Here is a 21782-nt window from a genome sequence, read left to right as displayed (position 1 = left end):
ATAGTTTCGCTACAGTCTGACTGAGCATGCTTAGGAGACCGAAAGCCGTCAACAACATCTCCTTGCAGTTGGCTGGGTGAAGGACACCGACCACTGTTTTGCATTAGATGGATAACTCATCCTACTTCAGGCAAAGTGAAGATTTCACTTGCTGTTTTCAATTTTTTTTTTTTTTTTTTTTTTTTTTTTTTTTTAAAGCACATTTTGTCTTTAACATCTTATACAATAATAATAAAAACCATGTATACACTCATGCAGATGGCAGTCTATAACATTGACCTGCCTTGGGTTAAGGACTCACAAATTTTTGAGTTAGTTTAACTGCATGTCAATGGAAGATGTTTATATATATATATATATATATATATATATATACACTATATTGCACCATTTTATATACTGTTTAATACGTGCACTAATTTATGATTTATCCGAGAACAGACAAGTTACATTATGGATTTGATTGTGTGTATTGCTTTTATTTCTGAAATATTTCATAAAAAAAATAAAACAAAAATAAAAAAAAGCTAAATTGCAACTGCATTCATATTTTATTTTATTTTTTTCTACATGTTTATTTTGTCATTACTAGTATCACACATATAAATTGTAAAGAAAGAAGTGCTTTATACTAAAAAAAATCTCCAGGTGTTTATTTAGCCCTACTAAGGGGCACATATTAACATTAGTGGGATGAGAGAAAATTTAAAGAGTTAAACATATCCTGCTCTTGGATGTACAAGTAAACTCTCACAGAGTTAAAATGTACTGTGAATAAAGTACATGTGTAACATTTTCAAAAGTGTTTTTAACTCCAAAAGAAGGGAGTCATTTGTACTTCAGGAGTATTAAAATGAACTCAAATTGAGTTAAAATTACACCAGCTTTTTTGCTGTGTTAAAACACAGTTAAATATGATGGCATATGCACTGGTTGCTGTGGCAATGAAGCAGGATTTATCCACAGCTGTGTGACAACAGATCTCTACATGAACAGAGATGATTCAAACTACAACTCAGCTCATAATAACCATTAAGACAGCTGGAACAAGTTGTTCTTTATAAACTCATCATGATCCAGGTGTGCATGCCTCCATTTGACACACTAGATTTATAATGAATGCAGGATAAAACGTCTTTCATTAACTTCTTGTATTAATGTTGTCATTTGATGAGCTACTCAAAGAGAGACTTTGACTGGTGAAGAAAATTCTGTAAAAACTATAAAAGTATTTTTTAATGGTGGGGCTAACACACTTTTCACTATTACAGTATAAATGCTCATTCCCCTTTAGGGTTAGAGGTTTGAACATTTAAAGAATCTGTAGTGCACAAATGCACTGGAAGAGATATTGAGAGAGTAACAAATGATCTGAAACTTCTGAATAGCATTATAACCATCTTTCTTTTTTTTTCTTTCTTTTTCTTTTTATTTATTTATTTATTTATTTTTTATTTTTTTTTTTTTTGCCACATCAAACAGAAATGATGTGCATTAAATTTCCTCACAGGAAGCAGGACATCTTTTTTCCATTCACAGTTCTGGATAATTCTTTGAATGGAATGAACTGAATGTTATAGTATTGACTGCTGGTAATCTGAAATATGAAAATAATCTTACCATGTTCCACTTTGGAAAGAGAAAATCAGTCCCAATGTACTCAAAGAAATGAGCAAATCCCTCCTTCAGCCAAACGTCCTCCCACCAAACTGGAGTGACGAGATCTCCAAACCACTACAAGAGAACAAAGGAACAATTATTAACAGAGAAAATTATGTTTAAGAATTAATATGTTTATATAGTATAGCCTTCCTATTCTAATCAAATCTGGAAAAGTGCATTTAACATTTTTTTCAAACCTATTTTATTATAAAAGTTAAACACATTTAACAAATAACTTTCCCTTAGTAGAAGCAACAGAAACAACATTAACAAAAACCCTGCTCTCTGTTCCAAGAGAAAAGTTGCTAACAAAAGTCTTCAGAGAACATTGAGAATCAAGCAGAGCTGTTGAACTGTTATTAATAGAGGCCTAAACAATCAATGAGCTGCACAATTACACCACAGTTTCCTATTTCACAGCATTCATCACTGGATGCACCACCAAACTACAACACTGTCAATGACACAATAAAGAAAAACAGACATTTGATTCCAGAAGGTCCCATCTGGAAGCTTGAAAGTGTCCAAATGACCAAAGAGATCTGTCTGGATTTGACAGCTTGAGTTTAGCTGTTCCTGCCTGATAAAGAAGTTCAACAACACTAGAATGTAAATAAAGAGCAGGAAGTGAGAGGCCTCACTCAATCACACATCATGAGCAATGTCTGTGAGACTAAATGTGAAACAGAGGGATTCATTAACAGACATACTGGACCATGTATAGAGAAACCTTCAAAAGAATTATTAAAATAATATTCTTTAAGATATAAAACTCTCTTAAGCAGCTGAAGAGCATTTCAAATCACTTATGAGGTTGTATTTCGGTTAGGATGCTGTCTTAGAAGGGAGCTGCCTATGTAGACAGTTGGGCAGCTTTCTTGTTTTTTTTTTTTTTTTTTGTTTGTTTGTTTGTTTTTTTAACAGAGAATTCATCACACTACATGCCTGAGCTAATCAAATAGACTAATAATGTGTGATTGCTTATCTTTTGCATATTTGAATATTAGCAAATCTTAATTAAGTGAACTGTAATTGGAAGTTGCTATAAAACACAAGATAATTCAAAAGCCCTCTGTTTACAGTGACAAAACAGTGATTTTTGTGTCAGTATTCAGTGTGATAATGTGAAATCCCCAATTTCAAATGTGTTTACAGATGCTGCAGCTTTAATAAATGTGGAGTGTTGATATAAATGAGCAGAGAATACAAGAGCAGCCATCAGTAATGAGTCATTTAGACACGAATGACATGAGCTCAGCCATTTATCCTCATATTTTACACTTAATATGCTATATTTCAAACTGGAGGATTCAGAGTGTCATCTCTCCTTAAGACAATCTGTGAGGAAATAAGAAAATTCAACTTCAGTATCAGCCTCCATTGACTCATAGTGTGATTGACTGAATAACTGCATACGGAGGACTGCGAAAGTGCCTCCCAATCATTTTATTCTGAGGGCCTGAAAAGAGACGATAAATTAAGAGTGATTGATTGAATGTGACATATTAGCCACATCACTGGCAGGTGGCAAATTTACCAACAATCTGCTGTAAAATTATATTAAAATTATCAAGTGTGGAGAGAGAGAGAGAAAGAGAGAGAGAGAGAGAGAGAGAGAGAGAGAGAGAGAGAGAGAGAGAGAGAGAAACTGTATGAATCTGCACAATAACAGTGTAGAACAGCAAACAGCCTGTCGTCCACCAATTTATTCGCTGCAGTAGCCAGCGCGAGACACTTGCTACAAATGTGAATTATCAGACGCCAGTTAGTAGCATGCAGACAGAGCTTTCAATATATGACAGAATAAGAGCTGGATGAGGCTGAGCTAATGTGCTCTCAATGAATGAGCCAATCAATGTGTCAGATGAACACAAGCCCCGCCCAGTCTGACACTTCTATAGCATTAGCAGTGAATGAGCTAATCAGTATGTCAGATAAACACAAGCCCCACCCATTCTGACACTTTTAATGCAATCTGAATTAATGAGCCAATCACTCTGATGTTCTGGGCTCAAAAGCTGCAGCAATTATCAGTGTGCTATTAAACTCTATAGAAAATGATGGACAAGAGATTAAAATTGCAATCTAGAGTGGTGATGTTGATGGGATTAGAAAACAATCTGGATGGAAAAATGGTGACAGATTAAATCACAAACATGAGCAGGAACCACAAAGAGCTGCGATGAAAATGTGTGAAACAACCTGTGGTGGCATTCAAATAGCATAACAGCTAATCTCTGTCTTTCTTTCACTCTCTTGTCTCTTACCCCCAACACACACACACGTGTTGTGTTTCCTAATTTGTACTGATTGAATAGTTTCATTATTCAAATTGACATCGTAAGTTAAATTTGATTAGAATCAGAATCAGAATGAGCTTTATTGCCAAGTATACTTCCACATACAAGGAATTTTCTTGGTGACAGAAGCTTCCAGTCCACAAACAATACAACAACAAGACAGAGATAATAAAAGAAAAATAGAATAAAAAGCTAATAGAAATATATATATATATATATATAAATACAAAATAAGACAAAAATATACATATAATATATACAAATACAAATCTGTTACATACAGTGCAAGGGAATGTAATGCAGAAGAGGTAGGATATGTTAAATAATATAACTGACTAGGCTGTGTATTGCACGTAATTATATTATAGATTTAACTGTTGATGAGATGGATAGCCTGAGGGGAAAACTGTTCTTGTGCCTGACGGTTCTGGTGCTCAGTGCTCTGTTGTGTTGGCCAGAAGGCAACAGTTCAAATAGGTAGTGGACTGGGCGAGTGGGGTCCAGAGTGATTTTAGCAGCTCTTTTCCTCACTCTGGAAGTGTACAGTTCTTGAAGGGAGGGCAAGCGGCAACCAATAATCTTTGTAGTTTTCTGATGTCTGATTCCGTATCTGAACCAAACCAGACTGTTACTGAAGTGCAGAGGACAGACTGCTGAGTAGAACTGGATTAGCAGCGTCTGTGGCAGGTTGAACTTCCTCAACTGGCGAAGGAAGTACAACCTCTGCTGGGCCTTTTTCACAATGGAGTCAATGTGGGTCTCCCACTTCAGGTCCTGTGAAATGGTAGTTCCCAGGAACCTGAATGACTCCACTGCTGTCACAGTGCTGTTCCCCTAAAGTCCACAATCATCTATGTTTTGAGCATGTTGAGCTCCAGGTTGTTATGACTGCACCAGTGAGCCAACCGTTCAACCTCCCTTCTGTATGCAGTCTCATCATCATCTTGGATGAGGCTGATGACATTAGTGTTGTCTGAAAACTTCAGGAGCTTGACAGAAGGGTCCTGGGTGGTGCAATTGGTATACAGGGAGAAGAGTAGTGGGGAGAGAGGGATGCGGTAGGTGTTGGTGTTTGTATGAAGCGAAGGTCAGAGTGGGTGTGGGGTGTGTGACTGGCCTTTTCAAATCTACATTAAAACACATTCAAGTCGTCAGCCAGTTGTTGCTTCCTTACAGTGTTGGGGGATGGAGTCTTGAAGTTAGTAATGTCTTTCAGGCCTCTCCACACTGTTGCAGATTCATCAGATGAAAACTTGTTTTTCAGTTTCTCAGAGTAGCTTATTTTAGCCACTTTAATTTCCATAGCCAGTGTGTTTTTGGCCAGATTATACAAGATCCCCGCTTCTGTAAGCATCCTCTTTGGCATGACAAAGCTGTCTGAATTTTCCTATAAACTATGGTTTGTCATTGTTGAATGTTAAATAAGTCCTAGTAGGAATGCACATATCATCACAGAAACTGATATATTATGTCACAGTATCTGTGAGCTCATCAGATTGGTGTCTGCAGCTTCAAAAACACTCCAATCAGTGCAGTCAAAGCAGGCTTGTAGTTACAGCTCTGCTTCATTGGTCCATCTCTTTACAGCCTTTACTACAGGTTTAGCTGATTTAAGTTTCTGCCTGTAGGCTTGAAGAAGATGAACCAGACAGCAATCAGAGAGTACCAAAGCTGCTCTAGGGACAGAGCGATATGCATCCTTTCATGTTATGTAGCAGTGGTCCAGTATATTTCTGTCCCTGGTGGGGCATGTAATGTGCTGTCTGTATTTTGGCAGTTCACGGGTGAGGTTGGCTTTGTTAAAATCGGCAAGAATAATAATAAGTGAGTCTGGGTGTTGTTGCTCTGTGTCTGTGATATGATCAGCCAGCTGTTGCAGTGCTGCATTCATGCACGTGTGTGGAGGAAACACTCACCAGAATAAATGAAGAAAACTCTCATGGCGAATACAAATTTAGCATGCAAGATCACATACAAACTAAAAAAAAATAAAAATGCATTTTATTTTTGCAAATAAGATTGTCAGTGTTTAAAATAATATTATATTAGGCTATACTGTATACTGCCTGCCTCCTACACGAGTACTGTGTATTGCATGCTAATTTGTGAAATTGTAAACAAAGTCATACATGGTATGCAGCAATAAATAAGCTGTAGTTCACTTAAGCATCGCAAGATCTACAGTTTACCTGATGGTCATTTTTACAAGCTAAAACATATTGCATTATGGGAAATAGTGCTCAGGCTAGTGAGGTCTGATTGAACAGAGCCAGTTCTGGTGGATTTAGTAAAAAAAATAAAAAATAAATGCACATACTACTCACACTGTGTAAACTGAATACATAATGACTTTTAAAAACAGGTTAAGATAACATAATAGTACACTATTGCAAACATAGCAAATAAGTAAATATAAAGTTGGTCTTTTCCTTTGTGTCCAGTTTCACAGCTGTTACAATCAGCAGTACGACACAAATCTGTGCGCTGCTGAGATCAAGCTTCATGAAAGTTTTTTAATATTTGCCAATATCCGCGTTATGCATTTCTCAAGTGCAGGTTGGTATTTATTTATATATTTATTTATTTATTACAGTGTGTTGTAAACATAGTAAATGACAGTACTGGATGTCGATGTGAATTCAGTGTGGAATGCAATGTACTGCAGGACAGTGTGGCCTTATTTCAGTTTTCTGTCTGTAAACACTAAAAAGTGTCACTGGTCAACATTTTTATTCCAAACATAATTCAGTTATTCTTGATCATACAAAATAACTTTTATTTGCTGAGAACAGCATGATCTGAGCTATCCTCATGTACTGTCTTTCCATAACTGTGGAGATGGACTGCACACACTATTTCACCCACTGATTGAGCAACACCACCATGAACACAATGCAGAGCTGCGATTTAGCAACACATGAGGAAGACTATTCAGATGATGAATCCAGAACAATACTGGTGAGTGCAGAACATCTCAAACAAGCTCATAAATAAACCACCAGAACAAAAGCTAAAGAAATCCATGATTCTCAGCAACGTAAGAGCTGCAAACAAAAGCTGCTGAAAACAGAGGGTATGCAGAGAATAATTTCAGCACTTTTTTCTTGATGATTTATTTGTGAGGTTAATTTCCCTTTATAAACGTAATTGCATTATATATATATATATATATATATATATATATATATATATATATATATATATATATATATATATATATATATACAGTTGTGCTCAAAAGTTTGCATACCCTTGGATAATTGGTAATATATGTACTATTTTTAAAGAAAACATGAGTGAGCAGGCAAAACACATTTCTTTTATTTCTTATGGGATTCATATTCAACTGTAGGTTATAACAGAATGGCACAATCATAAAACAAAACATGGCAACAAAGAAAAAAATGAAATGACCCCTGTTCAAAAGTCTGCATACCCTTAGTTCTTAATACTATGTATTGCCCCCTTTAGCATCAATGACAGCGTGCAGTCTTTTATAATAATTGTCTATGAGGCCCCAAATTCTTGCAGGTGGTATAGCTGCCCATTCCTCTTGGCAAAATGCCTCCAGGTCATGCAAAGTCTTTGGTTGTCTTGCATGAATCGCACATTTGAGATCTCCCCAGAGTGGCTTGATGATATTAAGGTCAGGAGACTGTGATGGCCACTCCAGAACCTTCAACTTTTTCTGCTCTAACCACTAGAGGGTCAACTTGGCCTTGTGCTTAGGGTCATTGTCGTGCTGGAAAGTCCAAGAGCATCCCATGCGCAGCTTTTGTGCAGAAGAATGCAAACTGTCTGCCTGTATTTTCTGATAACATGCTGCATTCATCTTGCCATCAATTTTCACAAGATTCCCCATGCCTTTAGAGCTCACACACCCCCAAAATATCAGTGATCCACCACCATGCTTCACAGTGGGGATGGTATCTATCCTGCTCAGTGCATCCACGTGAGAGCTAACAAACTCATTGTCTATTTATACACAGACACTAATTGAAATTTAAAAAGCCACAGGTGTGGGAAATTAACCTTTATTTGCCATTTAAACCTGTGTGTGTCACCTTGTGTGTCTGTAACAAGGCCAAACATTCAAGGATATGTAAACTTTTGATCAGGGCCATTTGGGTGATTTCTGTTATCATGATTTAAAAAGGAGCCAAACAACTATGTGATAATAAATGGCTTCATATGATCACTATCCTTAAATAAAAGACAGTGTTTTTGCATGATCAGTCATATTTTCAAAATCAATGCCAAAATTTCACAATTTCTCCCAGGGTATGCAAACTTTTGAGCACAACTGTACCTGACTACTTGTTTGATTTGAGTCTAATAGTCTGCAACAATGCATGTTATTAAAGGGAAACCCTCTAGTGAGAACAAGACAGAAAGAAAAAGAAGGAAAGAGGGATGAGTAAAGAAATAAATCTTTACTTTCACCATCCCAATAGACATAAAAACTTTCTGTATGAGATCTGCAGTTTCAAATTCTCCAGATGTCCGATTACATCTGCTCCTGTTGGCTCTTTAACTGAACAATTGACCATTACTCTCTCTCATTCACTCTCTGACTTCAGCAGTTTTACTCTTTCTGTGTTTCTTTCTCTGTCCTCTAGAAATAGATGATAAAAACAGCAATCAGACAGGTTTGAGAGGTGATTCATTTCTTTTGATTATGAGTGTCAGACCTCAACTCTCATAAACAGCATTGACAGGAAATACTGAGTCAACACAAGAGAGTGTGTGATGGTTAAACAGCATCATGTTTTAAAGAGAGATCTTCTGAATTAAATGTAAATCACTGCAGGAACAGGTGCATATGAGACTCTCAAACATAATGAGTGATTTTCAGGCCTGACTGAAGTTGTGGATCTTAAATCAAGGTGCAGCACTTGTGAGTATCATATCAAAGATCTTGAAGCGAACAGCAGCAGATGTCAGACAAGTGACCCTGACTGATCTATTGACATGATGGTCTAAACTAGACCATTATGATTTATTATTTACAGATCCCATTAAAATACTAATGCAATAAATCAGAAGTCTGAAATTCTTCTTAACAGAAAGATGAAGTTGAAGCTCTGAGCATCAAACAATGTGAAGTAAAAGGTCATTTTACCTGGTGACAGATCTCGTGCACCACCACCATGGTGAGCTCCATCTGATAGGAGGAGGAGGAGATGTCAGGATCCAACAATATCTTCTGCTCCACAAATACACTCAGACCCCAGTTTTCCATGGCTGCATATGGATGCTTCGGCACAGCCAGCAGATCTGCATACACAGAGGTAAGTCAAAAGTCATTGAAGGGGACCATGATTGTAGTCAGAGAAGTTCACAAAACAGTGGGCCTCATTCACTAACTGAAAACGAAAGTTTTCACAAAGAGATCATGAATTATCAATGAGTTTGCACTAAAATGTATTCTAAATTTACCAAAAAAAATATTTGATCAACTCAAGCCACACGTCCGCAAAAATCACATACTCCCGGTGTCCTTATAAACATGGAATAAACATCTATCTATCTATCTATCTATCTATCTATATATATATATATATATATATATATATATATATATATATATATATATATATATATATATATATATTTACACACAGTATATGTGTGTGTTTGTGTCCTGTTTGATTCACACAAATCAGGTGAAGGGGTAGAACTGCCACTTAGTTTGAACCTGTGAATGACGAGGCACAGATAAGTGGTTCTGCACATTGCCTGCTCAAAATTCTGTTAAAAAAAAAAAAAAAAAAAGTGCAATGCTCTCTTTGCGCACTGGAGTATTTGCACACAAAGATGAACATTGTCTTTGAAAAAGTCCAACCAAGATCTTCAAAAATACTCTCTAAGAGATCAAAGACTGTATCATGTCTTTGACAGTCACAAAACATGTGGAACACAGTTTCTGGTACATTACAAAGGGTACAAAGTGAAGATGTATTAAGATTACATTTATACAAAAAAGTCTTTGTTGCCAGTGTACAATGCAGTATTTACTATTGCAGGTCACCTGACTGCTTTGACAATACATCAGGCACTGATAATTAAGTTCTCCATTTTGTACATATCCTCAATTTAATTTGTCTAAAAAATATAGACTTCACACATGCAATTTACAATTGTTTTTTACTAATCTCTGAAAAATACAATTGTTGAAACTCTCTAAAAGAAAGAAGCTGTCCTGTATCATTATCATTTTGACAATTATTTAGAGTGATGAATATTTCAGGGAATGGACATTAATCTGACCCGGTAGCAAACAGAAAATAATAAAGAAACCTGCTTAATGATGCGGGAAAACATACTTTCAACTTGTTTAACATGTTCCCTACTTTTCTTTCTGAATTCACTTTAATTTGTCTTGTGATTTCCTGCACAGGAATGCACTTTTTTTTTGTTCTAGGCAGATTAGATCCTCTACTTTAAAAACTGTGGCTGAAACAAAAGTGCAGATTTCAGTGTTAGACAAAGTATGTTGTTGATTTTTTTCTACTTTAAATTGACTCCACACACTTTAAACAGATCTATAAAATCTAGTTATACATGAACCTTCAACAGCACAATTAGACATTAAAAACATTTGTCTGTCAAGTCCGATTCTACTAGTTGTCCGTAATATTGCTAGACCAAACATAATCCATGATTGGGGTTCTAAGTCATAAACCAGTTTTTGGACTGTTTGTAGTCTCATGGCCTTGACTTTAGATGCAAGTTGATTGAGGCCTTGACCACCCTCAAAAACTGGCAGACTCAATGTTCCTGGATGAAGCCAGTGGTGGTCCCCCATCTACATATCTGGATTTTCCCCAGTACTTTTTCTTCCACTCCAATCATTTTTTGTCATACATTATTCAGTTCCAAAATAGACTCCAAGGACTTTTAAGCCTTCTATATTCCATTGACACTGCTGCAGAAGATGAGGTGAAATTTCTTCCTGCAACTGGCCAAGATGCAATGCATTAGTCTTATTCCAAATGACTTGTACTGAAGATGCTCAAATGATTAATATCTTCTTGGGATCTTATTATAACTGTAATATCGTCAGCATAAGCGGTTAACCTAACTGTTTTCACTTCTAAAAGGTCAGGACTGAAAAGGATTAAAGACTGAAATGCCTTGCAAAATGTTCCTCAAAGTTCTTAACAAAGGTTCTATGGATACTGCATGCAGACGTCCTGAAAAATTTCAGCCTTGTCTTATGACTGCACACAGGAAATGTTCTAGTTAAATTCTTATTTATCTTCAGCATGCTGTGAACATCAGTATATAGTAGCTGAATCCATGAAATAAACTGTTCACCAAATTCAAAGGCAGTCAGAGTTTTAAAAAAAATAGACATGAGCAACTCTATCGAATGCTTTTCCCTCATCAAGTGGCAAAAGTACAACATTTAGCTTATTTAATGTAGCAAGGTATAAGTCACACATCAGGGAAAGGTTATAAAAAATACAGCATTTTGGAATACAGTAAGACTTCATGAACTATGGAAGCTAAGAACTTCTTCAGTCGATTTTTTAATGTGTTTGAAAGAACCTTATAATCTGTCCCTAGTAGGGAAACTGGACGCCAGATTTTCAAGAACCTTAAATTACCTTTCTTTTGTATTAGGGTCACTACAGCCCTTCTGCAACTAAGTAGCAGGATCTTAGATTTTGTGCATTCAAGAAAAACAATATCTAGGTCAGGTCAAATTGAAGACCAAAAGGCTTTGTAAAATTCAGATGTTAAACCATCCAATCCTGGGGACCGTACAGAAGTTGTTGTTTAACAGCTTTGCTTAGCTCTTCAAATGAGAGTGGTTTCTCCAACTCAGTTTAAAATCAGTTGCTTTAGAATCACAAGGCTGAGCACTGTAAAATTCTCCATAGAAGGACAGTTTTTTCAAGATAATTTCTTTTTTGTCTGTTGTTTCTTTCCCATCAGATAATTTAAGGTGGTCAATTCATTCCCTCCCCCAAAATTTCTTCTCTAAACTGAAAAATTATTCTGTATAAATCTCAACTGTATCATTGTCCCTTGGTCTCTTTCTTCATACAGGCTCTTTAGAAGTTGTTTTGTTTGAGTAGATCTGCAACACTTGTTCAGCTTCTTTCACTGATGGAACTATTCAGCCTCGAAATGTCTTTCTCCAAGAGCTGAATCTTCTTTTTAACTTCATTTTTATTGTTTTGTGTATATTGTTGACAAAAAGACTGAATTTGAGTTTTGCCAATATCCCACCATTGACTTCTCTCTCTCCAAGCTCTCCAGAAAAGAGTTCCCAAAAGAGTGATCTTGTAATAATCTGTTATTGAAGTGTCAATAAGATTTATACAAAGTGCTCAGTGTTTTAACTTTGACAGAGATATAATGATGATCAGAAAATTGTTTCGGGGTAATACTGCTATTGAGGAAATGTCTATCCTTTTCAATCAACAAATTACAAGTATCACACTGTTTTAGTGCTACAATGGACATTTTTTTGTCTACTACACTCTTCAAGAGTTGAATTTTCCATTACATCCTTACAGGATGCTAGAAACCATCTCAGATCTGGGAAAAACATTTCCAAGGGTTTCGAGCTTCCTTAGTTTGATCAAGAAATGCACTGATTTGTTTTGCTTGAGTTTTGATTCACTACTGCAAAGTACAGATTCCTGTGTTAGAGAATCAGTATCTTTTATTTCTAAAAGACTTTCTATACTGTCATAGTCATTGTCTTAATCATTATCCGTCTGCATTGTGTCAGAACTAATAGTAGACAACTATTTATATATATTACCGTCAACCTCCATACGTTCTGTCACTGGATATTCATTTTCTTTGTTTCTAGCTTGAGGATATTCCTCTTGCATTTTCTGTCCTAAATTCACTGTTATAACAGTACTAGATATTTGAAGACATGCATTATCTGCTGACTGATCAATGTCAGTGTTTACAGTTTTACTGTAATTTTCTTTCTCCTCTGTTGCCCTGTCCCAATACTTGATAATTAAGTGCATGCGGCACCGAGCGTGCATGCGGCACCGAGTAAATGTTCAAGACTGCCCCATGTCTGAAACGTACAAAAGTTTAATGCACTTAACCCACACTAAATCCATACAAGCCCAAATACCACTTCGGAGTGGTCTTTCAGGCTAAGTGTATCCCACAGTTCATCACGTTCAGGAGCACACACCCTGCCTACCCGAGCAATCAGCATACTTTCGCTGGACTCAAGATGGCGCCGAGTATGGCTGCTGCGTTGCGAGCTCCGACACAACATAGTAATGTTTTGTTTGTTTTGTTCACAATTCTTATGTTTTTTGTCTTGGATGTTGTCTGCCTTATTGTCTACGACAGACAAACACTTTTGGACATTGGTTCAGCAATCTCACACTGTAAACCAGACTTCACATTCCTCAATGCCGACCTGCTGTTTACAAACACACAAGCGGAGCCCTTTGTCTGGGCAGCATGGCCGTGGAAACACAGGAGGAAAAGGGGAAACAGAGCCGGCGTTCTCATCAGAGTAAGACACTGCGCAAATCGACCCCCGCTACCCACTATTCTACTGGCAAATGTTCAGTCTCTGGATAACAAGCTCTGCGAGCTGAAAGCACGGATCTCTTTCCAATGAGATACAAGGGACTGCTGCATTATCTGCCTAACAGAAACTTGGATGTCTGCGGAGATTCCAGACTCAGCCATTGAACCCGTGGGGTTCTCCGTGCACCGAGCGGACAGAGCGAAAAACCTCTCAGGTAAAAGCAGAGGTGGTGGTGTATGTTTTATGATCAACAAATCCTGGTGTGATCAGAGGAACGTACATTCTATCAAGTCTTTCTGCTCTCCTGATCTGGAATTTCTCATGCTTCTGTGTCGACCATTCTGGCTACCGAGAGAATTCACAGCGGTCATTATCACTGCTGTGTACATCCCCCCACAAGCCGACACAGACCGGGCACTCAAGGAACTGTATGGGAGTATAAGTGAGCAGGAAACCACGCACCCTGAGGCCGTGTTCATTGTGACCGGGGACTTTAATAAAGCCAGTTTAAAATCAGTCGCACCAAAATATCACCAGCACATTAGTTTCAACACACGAGGGGACCGGGTTTTGGACCATTGCTACTCTACGTTCCGGGATGGCTACAAATCCCTCCCCCGCCCACCATTTGGCAAATCGGACCACTCTTCCATTCTGCTTCTGCCCGCTTACAGGCAGAAATTGAAACAGGAAGCACCCACCCTCAGAACGATCCAGTGCTGGTCAGACCAATCAGACTCTACGCTACAAGACTGTTTTGATCACACGGACTGGGAGATGTTCCGGTCCGCCTCTGATGACGACATCGAGCTTTACGCTGATAGTGTAATGTGAACGTGCGTAGAGGACGTCGTTCCGACCAGAACTGTACGAACCTATCCGAATCAGAAACCTTGGATCAATAGCGATGTTCGTGCGGCACTTAATGTGCGGACCTCCGCTTTTAATTCCGGGAATGTGGAGGAGCATAATCAAGCCAGTTATGCCCTCCGAAAAACTATCAGAACCGCAAAACGCCAGTACAGGAGTAAGATTGAAGGACAGTTTAACACCACCAACTCTAGAAGCATGTGGCAGGGAATTAACATCATCACGGACTTTAAAGGGAATAAAAACTCCGCCATGAACACCGCTGCCTCTCTACCGGATGAGCTAAATACTTTTTATGCTCGTTTCGAGGGAAATAACACCGCCCTCGCGGAGAGAGCTCTCACAGCCGAAGCTACAGAGGTTAGTTCACTCTCCGTCTCTGTAGCTGATGTAACACGATCCTTCCGACGGGTGAATATCCGCAAAGCCACTGGCCCAGACGGCATTCCAGGCCGCGTCATCAGAGCGTGCGCGAACCAGCTGGCTGGTGTTTTTACGGACATTTTCAACCTTTCCCTCTCTTTGTCTGTAGTCCCCAGATGCTTTAAAACATCCACCATTGTGCCTGTTCCAAAACAATCAAAAATAACTTGTTTAAATGACTGGCATCCTGTTGCTCTGACCCCCATCATCAGCAAATGTTTTGAGAGACTAATCAGAGATTACATCTGCTCTGTATTGCCACTCTCTCTTGACCCGCTGCAGTTTGCTTACCGCAATAACCGCTCCACTGATGATGCCATTGCATCTACAATACACACTGCTCTCTCCCACCTGGAAAAAAAGAACACTTATGTGAGAATGCTGTTTGTAGACTACAGCTCAGCATTCAACACCATAGTGCCCTCCAAACTAGATGAGAAACTCTGGGCTCTGGGCTTAAACAGCTCACTGTGCAGCTGGATCCTGGACTTCCTGTCAAGCAGACGCCAGGTGGTTAGAATAGGCAGCAACATCTCCTCATCACTGACCCTCAACACTGGAGCCCCACAGGGCTGTGTTCTCAGCCCACTACTGTATTCCTTGTACACACATGACTGTGTGGCAACACATAGCTCCAATGCCATCATTAAGTTTGCTGATGACACGACGGTGGTAAGTCTGATCACTGACAATGATGAAACAGCCTACAGAGAGGAGGTACACACTCTGACACACTGGTGTCAGGAGCACAACCTCTCCCTCAACGTCAGTAAGACAAAGGAGCTTGTGGTGGACTTCAGAAGAAAAGACAGAGAACACAGTCCCATCACCATCAATGGAGCACCAGTGGAGAGAGTCAGCAGCTTCAAGTTCCTGGGTGTCCACATCACTGAGGAACTCACATGGTCCATCCACACTGCAGTCGTTGTGAAGAAGGCTCATCAGCGCCTCTTCTTCCTGAGACGGCTGAGGAAGTTTGGAATGAACTGTCACATCCTCATACGATTCTACACCTGCACTGTGGAGAGCATCCTGACTGGCTGTATCTCCGCCTGGTACGGCAATAGCACCACCCACAACCTCAAAGCACTGCAAAGGGTGGTGCAAACTGCCAGACACATCATCGGAGGTGAGCTTCCCTCCCTCCAGGAAATATATACATGGGCTGTTCTCACTGCTACCATCAGGTAGGCGGTATCGCAGCATCAGGACCCGCACCAGCCGACTCCATGATAGCTTCTTCCCCCAAGTAATCAGACTTTTGAACTCTTGATCTCCCACGATCAAAATACATCAGCACTGCACTTTATTACCCTTACTCTTATATCTCACACCGGACTGTCATAAATTATATTATTATTATTATATTATGTTCTAACAACTGACTATCAACCGACAGCCTGAATGTCAATACAGTACAATACTGTACATTCTATATATATATATATATATATATATATATATATATATATATATATATATATATATATATACTTTTTTATATATTTTTATTTTTATTGAATAATGTGTATCTATATAGTGCGTATTGTATACTGTACAGTGTATGTTATTATTTGTATACTGTTGAGTGTAATTATGTGTATAACAGATGTTTAAATTGTGTTGTGTTAATTTGATGTTATTGTAAATTGGTATATGTCTCATCACTGTCACGACTGCTATGTTGATCGGAACTGCACCCAAGAATTTCACACACCATTGCACTTGTGTATATGGCTGTGTGACAAAAAAGTGATTTGATTTGATTTGATGATGACGTCAAGGAAAGAATTTCAAAGTAAGTTATTCATAATAATCAGATGGTAAAACGTAAGTGAAGCATATGTTATTGTTGTCAATATGAATATATAAAACAAAGCGCAACATAACATTCACAACTGGATGGAATGACTTAATAATGTTACACACGCCTGGTTTTTGGTGGGCAACATGAAGAAGGGGCAATACTCAAATTAGCATAAAGAAATACATTTATTTAAAAGAAAAAAAATACGGTTTGTAATGCATCCAAATAAGACCTAGCACTGGAAGGAACAGATCTTTTATCCTCGCGCACATCAGCAGAGCAATCAGGAAAGCGCCAACACCTGCTGTCACTCTGTGGAGAAATGGAACACAAAGAAAACACCAGACAGGGCCATCACGTACCGTCCCTTAAGACAGAGGCCTGTTTTAAAAGGACTCTGTAAACACGTTTCCTGCTCAACAAAAAAAAAAAAAAAAAAACTAATTTACATCCCGCCAAGGCCATTCATATAGCCACTCTCCAAATGAAATTCCAAAATATAAATCAAAAACCATCTAAGTTATTGTATCAAGCGCTGCCTCATCCATCCAGCTCCACATCCTAAGTTCCAGCAATTCCCGGTACCTGGAAAAGCAACATTTAAGGAAAATACGGACATAAAGTATGGAGAAGAAGAGAGCAAGCATAGACACATTACTCCAACTCAATAGGAGAGCACGACAAAGTGTCCGCCAACACATTATCGGCATCCCGAATATGGCATATCTGTAAGTTGTACGGTGGCAAAAATAAAGCCCAGCGCATAAAATGTTGATTGGGGTTCTTTAACGAGTGCAAAAACATGAGGGAGTTGTGATCTGTATAGACCACCACTGGAAACAACCCTCCACCCTAATACACTTTGAAATTCTGTAATGCCCAGATAAGAGCTAAAGCCTCTTTTTCAATAGTTGAATAATTAAACTGATGTTTGTTCAACTTTTTTGAAAAGTAACATACGGGCCTCACCACGCCATTCTCATCTTGTGTCAACATGAACTTGAAAAGGCTGGTCCAGCCTAGGCGCGGCCAAAACCGGTGCAGTACTCAGCAGCAATATAACATTCTCAAAAGCCTGCTGACAATGCATAGACCAATAGAACTTCATGCCCTTCTTTAAAAGGTCCGTAAGAGGAGCCACAACAATTGAAAAATTCTAACAAAAGCTCCTATAATATCCGACCATACCCAAAAAAACAAAACAAAAAATGCATGAGTTCTTTCTTATTCGTCAGAGGTGAAAAAGAATCAATGGCCAGCACTTTAGCTCGCACAGGTCGAACTTGTCCCTGCCCCATTATTTTACCCAAATAAACAACCGTTGATCGGGCAAATTCACATTTGGCCAAATTAATCGTAAGCCTGGCTTCCACGAAATGGTTAAAAGGTGCTTCAATACATTAAAGATGTTGTTCCTATATGTCGCTATATATGACAACGTCATCGAGATAAACATTAAATGGTGAAAAGTAGAAGGGGCGTTGTGGAGAACAAAACTCATAACCTGATAAGAATATAGCCCAGAGGGAGTGATAAACACAGAAATTTCTTGAGCCTAAGGGGTCAACAGGACTTGATAATACCTTTTAAGCAAATCAAATTTACTTACAAACTGAGCCAAACCCACATGGCCAATGCAATCATCCATTCTGGGCAGCAGGAAAGAATCTGGCTTCGTCACAGAATTTATTTTCCGATAATTCGTACAGAAACGTAAAGTCTTATCCAATTTACACACAAGGAGACACGGCGATGGTTCAGCCAACCCATTATCCAACAGGTATTTTACTTCACCATCTAAATACTTTTGTTTTTCAGGAGAAACTCTGTAAAAACGCTGAAAATTGGTTGCGCATCGCCCACATCTATATCATGCTGAATTAAATTTGACCACGTGGGAACATCTGAGAACAAACATCTGGAACATTAAAATTAGAGACTTAAATTCTGTGCACTTTTCTTATGACAGGCGTGGGAGAAAACCATCCAGATCTGCCAAATTTTCTGCATTTTTCAGCCTTGGATGTAACACACAGTCATCGGGACTGACACCATCCTCTACAAAGCTCTGAGGAGAGCAAACGGTCACCTCACTACTCACAGCTAGTGCAGCCGTTTTCACATCAGTCACTTCGGAGCTAAAGGCTGACATATAATAAGGCTTCAACAAATTAAGGTGGCAAAGCTGAATAGAGCGGTTACGGTCCAGAGTAGAGATCAAATAATTTTGTTCGGAGATCTGGCGCACCACAGACTAAGGACCAGAATATTTAGCTTGAAATGGGGACCCCAGAGTAGGCAACAATGCCAAAACCCATATAAAACACTCGAGATTAATATAAAAATATAGTGACAAATTATGAAGCCATGTTTTCCACAGTTTTTGACTATAAGAAGATCTGTGAAAATTATATTTAATCTACCAGCTAATAAATAAATATATATATATATATATATATATATATATATATATATATATATATATATATATATATATATATATTTTTTTTTGTTTTATTTTTTTTTTTTTTTTAAATGAGTGAACAAGGTTGCAAAAATTACAACTTTACTAAATTTTTGGAACCCAGTTGTTATAATACTGAATTATTATTGTGGGACCCAGTCAAGTTTATTATTGAAATATACAGTAATACTAAATTAATATTAATATTTAAACATATTTCTGTCATATTTATTTAAACTTCGCCTACAGTTTTAATTTTGATGGAAATAGTGCAGTGAGAATTTGACAGTCAACAGTAGTGATGTGACATTCGATACCAAAGCTTCTAAGCTTGTGTCGAAAAAAAAAAAAAAAGCACTGTATCGGATCTTGATTTGTTTAGGAACAAATCACATGATCTGTGGCATCCAAAGGTTAATTCGGTTGAAAACCATGTGATTGCTTTGGTATCTGGTTCAAAAGACATGCAAATCCCAGCACAAGATTGAACCAAATACAGTCACATCAGCAATCAGCACATTTCACTCCCTGTTAATAAAATGTTGCTGCCCAGCCTACAATATTTCTTTTTATTTTCAAATCTAAATATTTATAATGTTTTTTTTGTTTTTTTTTTTTTTTTACAAAATACAACTTCTTAAGTCATATATGATGCCCTGGCTAAGAGGCTTGAGTTTTCCCTTGGTTATACTTATTTACTTATTTATTCATAAATAGGCTACTTAATTTAGTGACTAAAACATGAAAACGACATAATAGTTTTGATAATATATTTTATTGCTTCAAAAAGTTGTCAGCCATAGCGGCTTACTAGGTGCGCTTGACCACCAGATGGCAGTAAATTGAACCGTGTATAGAAGCTTCAAGAAATGAACCCACGTACATTTCTACTAGGCAAAAAACAGTGTAAATGTCTGGGCCAAACTCTGAGAAGCTTATGCACCATGGTATCGAACCCAAGACTAGCTTTAGGAAGTGATCTGAGTTCAGTTGCCAAGAAACTGTGGCACGGCTTGCATAAGTGAGAAAGCAACCTGTACTCGGATCCACACTTGTTCATTAAGTAAAATGTCTTGCTTATGTGTTTTTGCTGATTTGAGCATTATGTCTTCGCCAGTTACACAAAAACAAACACACGTGCTGTGGGACACAGAGGAGGTAAGGTGCCTTTTATGTACGTGCGAGAGTGAGCATGCAACCAGCTGTGTCCTCAAAAAAAGATTGTTTGTGAGTATCAGATACAATCGCCTTCTCCTGGACATGTACAGTTCCAGCGTAATTGGAGAGCCTGTGCATTTGACATTCTATGTGAATGAAGTTACATATATTGTGATCATGTGTCCTCTTAAGACTTTTTCCTTGTCTATATAGTGAGTCTGCTCAGGGACTGGGACTGCTTGAATTAAACTTTGTTGCACACAGGCCTATTATTGTGGTAACACGAAGGCAAGTAACAGCAAAAGGAACAGTCATTCAAGTATTTCAGATGGCTCACTTGCAAAGCATGTGATTCTCGGCAGCCAACTAATTGGAAAAACGGGAAAACTTAAAACATAACAATCTAGTGTTTATAATGTGTCTTAACCAGATGTGACATGATATAGCAATTACATTTCTCTTCACTGTTAATCTAAGTTTAGTTTTTTAGTTTTTTTTTTTTTTTACTTTAATATATTCTATTTCTAGTGTTTCTATTGAGGTAAGTCATGAAAGTTTGATATAAAATGTTTCCACACCAGGAAAGTTTCTCACCAGGATATTAATAATCATAATTATCTGCCCAGTTTGCACTGATTGCCATTTTTTATTGGATGTTTGTGTAGAATGCTGCATATAGAGACTCTTGCTGCTTGTCATAATTGCTGCAGTTTGGTCTAATTAAGCCTCATATTTCACTTTAGTACATAGACATTAGACTGACTCATGCTGTCAAATGATTCACACCAGACATAAATTAGTGTTTTATTTCATAACAATTCCTTTTGACTGTTTATAGTCTTCTGTAATTCTTTTTATTTATTTTTTGCAAAGATCTGACCTCATTTCAACACATTTACTGAAGATGACAAGATAAATTCACTGCTTAATGCAATTAAATGTGATTGAATGAATATCTGAACTTCATTTTTACATTTGTCTGTAAACATATAGTGTACCTATAACAAGACAGCTGTGATACTCCAGTGTTTTTACAGTAAAATTATTAATAATCTTGACAACCAATATATTTGAAAGACTAAATATTCAAGATTAAATAATTGAACATTTTTGGGGCTCAAGTTGTTACAGCAATACAATTACACAGAGGAAATGTCACTCAGAGGTTGCCTTTCTTCATCTTTGTCACTCTTTATTTTACTATTTGTTAACAACCATTCTCAAACTGATAACAGAATAAATTACAATATCATTACTACCACTATTCCAGCTCCAGCTGGAGTGTACAGTTATTATCAGCTCTCTCTCTCTCTCTCTAAAGATGTCTGCTCCACTGCCGCCCATTCTACTCATCCACAAATCACAGCTTACTGGATGAGCTGAATGGACACAAGTCTTTAGGGGCAAGAGGCAATAAAAGTGAGAAGTGGCTAAATTCATCTGCTGACTACAATTCAGAGCAGCACAGGAGCAGAACGACACAAACATGTTTTTTTTTTTTTTGTTTGTTTTTTTTTTTGTTTTTGTTTTTTTTCTGAATCAGTTCAGTGAGCATTTGACATTGTCTTG

The 21782-nt window shown here is 37.8% G+C and overlaps 1 protein-coding gene across 1 annotated transcript in view; it reads right to left on the bottom strand.

The window, feature by feature from the left end:
• The window catches only part of LOC127436826 (thyrotropin-releasing hormone-degrading ectoenzyme-like), a 210178-nt gene that overhangs the window by 111828 nt on the left and 76568 nt on the right, over positions 1 to 21782 (bottom strand). Inside the window, exons 5-6 of the mRNA XM_051691261.1 lie at positions 9085 to 9239; positions 1621 to 1734 (exon numbers count right to left, since the gene is read on the bottom strand). Coding sequence (XP_051547221.1) covers positions 1621 to 1734; positions 9085 to 9239 — 269 coding nt within the window. The remainder of the gene's footprint in view (positions 1 to 1620; positions 1735 to 9084; positions 9240 to 21782) is intronic.

Source organism: Myxocyprinus asiaticus, chromosome 47 (genome assembly GCF_019703515.2).
Source record: "Myxocyprinus asiaticus isolate MX2 ecotype Aquarium Trade chromosome 47, UBuf_Myxa_2, whole genome shotgun sequence".
NCBI classification, from domain to species: domain Eukaryota; kingdom Metazoa; phylum Chordata; class Actinopteri; order Cypriniformes; family Catostomidae; genus Myxocyprinus; species Myxocyprinus asiaticus.
This window is presented reverse-complemented; position numbering and strand designations above follow the sequence as displayed.